At 43.7% G+C, this 8566-nt stretch overlaps 1 protein-coding gene across 2 annotated transcripts; it reads right to left on the bottom strand.

Moving 5' to 3' along the window:
• Positions 1-381: 381 nt before the first annotated feature.
• Positions 382-6491, bottom strand: LOC143172088 (serine/threonine-protein kinase PLK2-like). 2 transcript variants are annotated; one of them, XM_076361331.1, is made up of 14 exons: positions 6237-6491; positions 5604-5711; positions 5338-5454; positions 5015-5144; positions 4643-4730; positions 4140-4235; positions 3715-3913; positions 3480-3627; positions 2960-3057; positions 2208-2331; positions 1700-1940; positions 1480-1609; positions 1274-1384; positions 382-1154 (listed from the first exon to the last, which is right to left on the bottom strand). In XM_076361331.1, the coding sequence occupies exons 1-14, from the start codon at positions 6444-6446 to the stop codon at positions 963-965; spliced, it is 1992 nt and encodes a 663-aa protein (XP_076217446.1). In that variant the 5' UTR covers positions 6447-6491; the 3' UTR covers positions 382-962. The 2 variants fall into 2 exon arrangements, with proteins under 2 accessions (XP_076217446.1, XP_076217447.1); XM_076361332.1 differs by lacking the exon at positions 4140-4235.
• Positions 6492-8566: the final 2075 nt, after the last annotated feature.

Below are 8566 nucleotides of genomic sequence, written 5' to 3'. Positions count from 1 at the left end.
AGCTTTAGTTTCCACTGAGTATCATCCAGAAGTAAGGAGTTTGTTTCAGTCAGTGTGAAACATCAATATCAATTCTGGGATGTAATATTATTAAGAGATCCCTACTTTTGTTTTTAGCTGGGAAGCTAAAACTTCCTCTACTCTACTCTGCAAGCTTCATCCAGTTGCTTTAGGGTTGCTACTATAATTAGCAGCAGCATATTGGTGCTTGTGACTACAACCGTGCATAGGCATGGACACACTGCTCCATTTTAGAGCCTGTCATTCATATCCTGACCTGTAGCAGACCTTAAAATGGCATAAGGAAAGCAGACCTGCAAAACACTAAGCAAGGCATGTTAAGTTGTATTGTAAAAAGAGTGGAGAATGACGCTTCAGATTTCCATTCTCTTTATTACCAACAGATTTATATTTAAAATGCCAAGGTACAGAAAAAAAAGTGTTGTGTAATAAATACTTCACTTTAAGCTGTAATAAATTAAAAAAAAAAAAATTGTTAACAGGGAATGCACTTTGCCACCCACAAGTGTGGGTATTTGAAAAATAAGGGGAAAAAAAAAAAGTATGGCCATAGTTCATAGTTAAGCAGCCAGAAGCTGCTTATTACAGCTATTCCACAATAATGGAGCTCTCCCTTTCCAGATGCACATTCACAGTTTAACACCATCAGAAATGCTCTCTTACAGAGCAAGCAGTCATGCTCTGCTCAGAGTTCAAGTCAAAAATATCTTAACACACACATGAAGCAAGGAAAACTATGGTCCGAAGAACTCCTTGTCATACCATTTTAGTCCAACAGTAGGTTTAGGCTTCTGTCCAATAGATGTGTGCCCAGCATACTAGGACAGTCAAGTTTTTGTACCACCACACATCCATCATCAACATAGTAGTTGCTCTACCATCTCTGCTGTAGATGCACAGTGAACAAGAGGGTCCATTTGGTTTAAATGGAGTCAGTCCCTTCAGTTACATTGCTGCAGCAGCATGTTTAGAGCATATTCCATTCTGTGTTTTAGTTCCAACGAGCATCCATAAACCAGAAGAGTTGTCAGACGAAATGTTGTGGATAGCCTCTCTTCATTGATGTAGGTAAGGAGATACTCCTCACTCTGATTGCAAGTGATGATTTTTGTATGATCATGATAGAAGTTCACCTGCAAAAGAAAAGAGTTCCTGTTTGTATGCTTTCTCCTCTCAGTTTCTGGCACTTATCTAGTTTTATTGCAATAAAGTATTTTAGAAACATTTTCTCAGGTGATGCTATCAAACTTACTTGAAATGTGCCATCATTGAAGAGCATCATTAATGCTTTATCAGATTTAAGCCACTGTAAGAGGTAAAGCCTGGGCCTGCATATATCTGTTAGGCTGGGCAGATCTCCTCCCTAGGAAAGGGAGCAAACACTACATTAAGCACTCAGTTCACATTTAGTGCAAGGTCCATTTTAACAGCTCAAGATCCAGAAGGTGCTGAACTTACATCCATGAGGTTCTCTTCCATGTAGTGAGAGAAATACTTCAGTACAGTTACTTGGCTAATGAACTGTTCAGGAGCCTCTGTGGCTGAGAAGACAGAGCACTGGCCTAGCTCAGCATAGTAGTGGACTGTCCTGTAAGAGGAGACAGACAGAAAGACAGACATAAAAGCATTTCAAGTTTAAACCACCTTAGTTAGTTGTCAGTTTTGTAATCATTCTTACTTTTTGTCTGGCAGAAGGCTCATATGCGCCCCGTTATTGAAAAGGACACCAACAGTGTGATCTGACAGCTGGTACCCAAAGCCATACTTGTTAGAATAGTCCACCCATTTTGTAACCCACTGGAAGGATGCTGTCAGCTGTTCTTTGGGAATGCTGTCTGCTTCTGGCATGTTCTCCAGACATCCTCTCAATACCCTTGCGACTGTATCAACAACACTTCCCATGGTACTGTCTTCCAGGCCTGAAAGGAAAGGATTATTAGACTGACAAGAGCATACAGAGCAGGCTTTAATTCTAAACCTTTCAGTTATCTAGACTGTAATTTTAGGAAGTTTAGCCTTTATAGCTTTCCAGTTTTAATTCTTAAAAAATATTGGCTGTAAAATTTAGAGCATCAAAAATAGGGGGTGGAGAGGAAAGCAGCTGTTTGTTTCAAGCTTCTAAGTCTGAGACATGAAGAAAGTAAAGGTGGGATTTAGAATGAGAGATTACGTTTTGCTGCACTTACATTCACTGCTACTGCTGCAGCTTCCCAAAGTTCCTCTGACTAACATCCGAATAGAGTCTCCAATCTGCTTAGTTTCTGGTAATGCCCCCAGCTTGGCTACTGTTGTGATAAGAGGCTGGATCTCCTAGAAGAGATGTCAGACGTAAACATCAAACATAACACAAGCCAAGGCTTATACACAAGCTTTGCATGGCTCTCCCGTCTCTCAACAAATGATTAATACCAGTTTCCCTAGAATTTATGTTTCCAGCAAGTACAAAAAGCTGCTGTTAGACTGAGCTTTAAGAAGCATGCCAGGTCTTTCCATTCTTTAGATCTTCAATTTGCATATTACATGCTATTAATCAGTCCTCTGCTCTCCTGCCCTAGCAAGGGAACAGCTGTGTGCAGGCCTGAACACCAAATGGTAGAGTTAGATCTCAGCAATTTATTCTTTAAGAAGTCCTAGTTAATCATGAACTGAAGCCCTGTATTTGGAAAGAGCACCTGGCAGACAAGTTTCCACACAGATGACAATGGAGTCTAGGCAGATACAATAATTACTCAAAAGACAAAATTGATAGTCTCCCTACAAAGGCTACACCATATCTTGATGAAGCTTGATTAAGCCCTGTTAAAGCAACTTTGCTAATGATTTAAGCTTGATTATGCTGTGTACAGCTCCAGCTCTGATATCCAAGTCAAATATAATTTAATCATAGCTACTCCACCCAACTGTTACTGGATTTGAATCAAACTGCACTTGCATTTACCTCATCTGTTCTGTGTTTGTGGTGCTGCTGGGTTATCAAAGTCTTCTTCAAATCATGCCTGAGCTTGTAGACTTCTTCGTCTTCTTTAGCTAGTCTGTCTGTAGTACAAGAAAAATACTTAATGCTGCATCTGGAAGTGCTGTTCAATTACAGAAAGCCTAACAAGTTAGCTGCAGAAAGTGTATTGTCTCCCTCCAGTAGCTTCTTCTAAACCTGCCATAGTTTCCCAGAACAGCAGTGCCATTATACACAGATCACTAAGAGACTAAACTTTAGTAGACATTACATTCTAACAGATGGCCAATATAGACTGTCAGTATGCCATAAGAAGCATTTACTTATGTAAGTTGGTGTAGGTTGCAGGCTACCATCTATACTTATTGATAAAGACATTAAAACTAAGCCAAGGAAGCCCCAAGATGTAAATACAAGTGCTGCACTACTATCTCATAGCTGTACGTTACTAGCATGACATTGATGGCATAGAGATAAGTTTCAAGCATAGCTATAGTCCACTTACTATGTGTGTCAAAGTATCTGGCTTTATCCTTTTTACCACCAAAGAGAGCAGCAGCTGCTTTTTTGAAGAAGTTTTTAGCAGGGCTTGCCAAATGGAAGTCAGGAACAGTGTGACAACAGCTAGCAGAAAGTCTGTCGGGTGTAAAGCCCTGTGGAAATGAGATTCAAAAAAAAAAAAATAATTTTTAGACCACAGGGTGGATATTTTTTCAGCCAGAACACTAAACAACACAAACCCGTAAGAAAAATTCATGTCGAATTATTTCATCTAAACTGGGACGGTCTTCAGGATTCTTTGACAACATGCTAGCTATTAAATGTTTTGCGGGTGCCAAGAGAGATGAAGGCAGGCTGTATCTTGCTTCCCTTATGCATCTGTATGTTTCTTTAAGATTTGTGGTCTCAAATGGGGGTCTTCCCAACAGCATTGTATACCTGTTTAAAAAGCAAAGGAAACCAATTTTATTTATTTTTACACACCCACAATACTTATCTAAAACTACTGAAAAGGTTTTGTCTATCTCCTAACAAGGAGAATTTCTGCACTTGGGTTAGACATATAAAGGGTTGCAAACTGATGCAGTACTGCATCCCCTTTGAACTCTTAAAAGCCTAAGCCAGTGATAGAAATATTTCATTTCAAAGGCAGTGAAGTACTTGCATTACACAGCCTAAGGCCCAGATGTCAGATTCACAGCCGTGCCCTTGTTTGTTGAGGACTTCTGGAGAGAGGTAATTTGGCGTGCCACATATTGTTCTGCAAATTAAAGAGGTCACAGAGCCAGTTAGTATTTCAGATAGAAAGAGGAGAGAAACTATTTTTCATCAGCCAGGTTTTCCTCTCAAGTTCAGACAAGAGCTTAGAGACTCCTAAAGAGGAGTTGTATGAATGTTAATAGTGTAGACACGTTTCATGGTATCTTCATGATACAGGAACAGCAGACTCATATCTGCACTATTAGTCAGTCAGGTACCTGCCTCTGGCACTTGCTATTATTCAAATGCTCAGAGGAAAGCAGAAGTCAAAGTACAGCAGCCTATTTTCTAGAAGGGGAAATCCTGATCCCAGAAGCAATTAGCTTTTGCTATGAAACAAGATCTCTCATTTCTAAATGGATTTGGTTCATTTACTACTACACTTTACATTTTTTTTGATGCTCCTACCTCCTCCTGTGCTCCAGTGGTTCCAGCCTAGCTGCCAAGCCAAAGTCACCCAGTTTCAGTTCCATGTTCTCATTAATGAAGAAGTTACCTAGGAGACAGAGAAATTCCAGTTAGTCCTTTTCTTGCAGGGTAGGAATGCATTTGCCACAGGTGCTGAGTCATACTTTGTTCAAAGCCAAAAGCTAGCCAGGATTTTTTTTTTTTTTTAAATAGAAATACTTAATGTCATCCCTTAAGCACTCCAAGTTTCCACTGTAAAGACAGACTGAGCTGATTCTATTAATTAAGCTATCGCCATACAAGTGGTAAAGTGGTACAATGCTGACAGGGCTGGAAGAGTGTATTTTGAAGCAGGCAAGGTACAGAACTTACCTAGTTTAAGATCCCTGTGCAATATTTCCTGTTCATGAAGATACTTTAGCCCTGACACAATTTGCTTGAGGTAGTATCGTACTTCTGGTTCTGTCAATACCTTCCTTGCTTTTAAGATGTGAGCCATTGACTGCAGAGGAAAAACAAAGGCAGAAATGTCACTGAACATTCACACACAAAATTCACCTTAAGCAAAAGTAAATCAATGCATGGAGAAGTGACAATTAAAGAAGCCATGAAAAATACCTTTTGCACATCACACATTTAAATTAGTTGCAGATTCTAGGTAAGTAAATACTGGATTTCTGACAGTTGATGCTCACCCTTCTACTGCAGTACTCCAGAAGAATGTAAATATTCTCTCTGTCTTCAAAATAGTGGTAAAACTGTACAACATGTCTATGATTAAGCATTCTGTGCAGCTCAATCTCTTTATCAATCTGAAGAGACAAAGGGGGAGGGGGGGGAAGGTGTTGCTAGTGTCCACAAGGTTGAGCAGGCAGCTCTATCAGAACCATTTCAGAAAAACAGTTGGGCACACAAAGAGAGGTTGGGGGGGGGGGGGGGGAAGTCATTCATGCACACACACCTTTTCCCTTTGATGAGGTTTTGCTACTCTGCTGTGAGGAATGATTTTTGCAGCATAAACTTTATTTGTTGTCAAATCTGTCATCTCATAACACTTAGCAAATCCACCCTAGAGAGACATACAAGAAAAAGGCAATAATAGCAGGTATGAAAGAAGTCCCACATTTAGCCATTCACCAGCTCACGTATTCATCAAGGAGCATAACTTCCTTTGCACAGGACAATTCGGTAAAAGATAAGTCTTAGGTTCATCGCCTATCTGAAGGTTCGTGTTGCGGCTTCCCCCCCGCCCTGCATGCAACAAAGTAATTTTTGTAGCCTTGCCCGAGCTGAAGGCACGATTCCACTTGTATTTAGGGGCAGAGATGAATCGGGGGCAGGAACCAGTGCGTGTGGACCGGGGCAACGCAGGGACAAATCGGACCCTGGGCAGGTTGGGGGGCAGCAGTGCAGCAAACTCCAACATCCTCCCGAAGAAAAGCAACCCGTCCCGAGGGCTGGCGCCGCAGAGGCAGCGCCCGCCGCACCCGGACCGGCGCTCTGCACCGCGGCAGCAGTCCGCCGAGGAGGACGGCCGGGCCGGGGTACCCCCACCACCACCCCGGGAGGGCACGGGACCCCCCGCGGCCGTTACCTTTCCAAGCACCTTGCCGCAGCAGTAGCGCTTCCCCGTCGTGGGGTCGGTTATAATTCGGGAGACCTCGGCGGCAGGGTGGGAGTGCTGGTGCGGCTGCTCTTCCGTCTTCTTCTTCCGCGACTCACCACCGGCGGCTCTGCCTAGCTCCGCCTCGCAGCCTTTGACGCCGCCGCCCGGCGAGTAGGCAATGGTCCGCAGCAGCTCCATCACCGTGCCTCGCCGGCCGGCTGGCTCAACCCGCGCGGCGCGGCGCGGCACGGCACTCCCAACACAGAACAGCGGCCCGGCTCGTCCCTTATATCGTGGCGGCGGCTCCGCCCCGGCGCTGCGGGACGGCCTCCGCCGGGGCCCTGCTCCGCCATGGCGGCGCGGCCGCCCGCGGAGCCCGCCCGGCCACGGAGCGGCCCGCGGGGAGGTGGGCCGGACCAGGCCGCCCTGCCGAGCCGTGCGGCTGGCGCGGGACCGGAACGACGCCGGCCGGGGCGGGGGGAGGCTCGGCGGGAGCCGCTTTGCGGAACAGGGGTTAAACCCTGCTCGAGTCCCGGGGGCAGCCGGGCTGGGCACCTTGGGGTAGCCATACAAAGCGCTCCAGCTGCAGCGGCTGCTCTGCCCATCACCACCCCCGGGTGGAAACTCTGCAAGGGGAACGCAAGGTCTATTTTCCTAACTTGACTGTTGCTCCCTGTGAGGCAGCAGGAGTTTTTGAGAGACGAGCACATTTCTGAAGTATTGTTTGCTTGTTAGTGCACACTAGGAATACTTTTGCCCACTTTCATTGCTGGTAAAAATAAAAGTCTAGTTGATTTAATACAAATGAATCTCAGCATGTAACTGTATGAATGATTTCAATGTCAATCCTTAAACATCCCTCATTTCAGATCTTAAAATAACAGCAAAATATACTTATTTTACAGTGTCAAGAGCAGTATGCATGTTTTATCAGAAACCCCTCAATAACAGCAAAAGTGCAGAACAACAATATTTGTTTCCCTAAATAAGTATTGCATTATGAAGGTAGCAGTGCTCAAGTGTCAAATATATTTGATTGTGTACACTCTACTTCTACCCATCTGCAGTTTTTTACTGGACATGCACTCTTGCATGCAGGTCTCTTACTTCCTACCTCTCTCTACAAAGTCTAGTCAAGTCACGTTAGTAGGAATGTAGGTAAAAACAAGAAGAGGGAAAAATTGGGATACAGTCTTTACTCAGTCCTGTGCCCACTCGCCCCTTAGCCTTACAAGCATTGGCTTCCTAGGCAAATACTGTTTCCCTCACCCAATTTAACTTTCTCCAAATTAGTATCCGTTATTGCAAAATAAGTTACTTAATGTGAACGTGATTCCTTGATGCTTTGTTTTCTGTCAGTAAGTTGCTTTGGTCTGCTGTGCTGAAAGGCTTATAGGGAAAGGGGTAGCTGTAGGTACTAAGTTCAATACTTAAGTGCTCCAGAGGCATCTAAAAGCTTATGTACTGGTACTTATATTTCTTACACTTACTTACATTTCTTAGCTTATGTGGAGAGCTACTAGATATTTTGCAATTAATATATTTCACTTTTTCCTTCTAAAGCTGTTCTCCTGGATAAAATAACATTAATGCAAAGACTTGAAACTGACCCTTTCATATCTTGCAAGAGGAAAGCCATCCTAGCCAGCGCTCTGTAATCTCCCACTTTTTCTTCCAAGTTACGTCAGCAGAGTGCTCAAGTATACCTGCAGCCTGCACGAGAAGCTCATTTGCAAGCTAGCTAAGATAGCAGCAGCTTTGTAGCCAGGTTGGTATGCAGCACTGCAGTTACCCTGCCAAGAAACAGGGCAAACATAGCCCAAACTCAGACTTCAGACATGCCTTCTGTCTCTGACTCCAGAAAAAAAAGTAATCCTTTATCCAAACAGCTTCATTTTGAAAGAAGTATACAACTTTTTCATAAAAGCCTGATTATCGAGGGTCTGGGAAGCCTGAGCGTACATAAATCCCTGAGTCAGATGAGGAATGGGAATTTGACAGAGTCACAAGTGGCCTAATTGCAAGCTTATGGGAAGAAGGTCTTGGCAGGAACCACTCATTCTTACCCTGGCATTGGGAAAAGAGGTATTCAAAGACTTAAATTTCCAGAAAGAAATGCATTAAATCCTGGATGTCCAACTCCCTGCATATTACAGAGCCTTGGCACTGTGTTCAGGGCCATGAATTTGCCAGGGCATCTGTAGGGCGCGAGAAGACTTTGTTACAGTAACCTGGGATAGTTCACTTCTTCCCATCCAAGTATGTAGAGTCCCAAGCACATTTTATCTCATTATCATGGTAACCCAGGATAGTTCGCT

The sequence above is a fragment of the Aptenodytes patagonicus genome, chromosome W (genome assembly GCF_965638725.1).
Source record: "Aptenodytes patagonicus chromosome W, bAptPat1.pri.cur, whole genome shotgun sequence".
Taxonomy (NCBI): Eukaryota; Metazoa; Chordata; class Aves; order Sphenisciformes; family Spheniscidae; genus Aptenodytes; species Aptenodytes patagonicus.
This window is presented reverse-complemented; position numbering and strand designations above follow the sequence as displayed.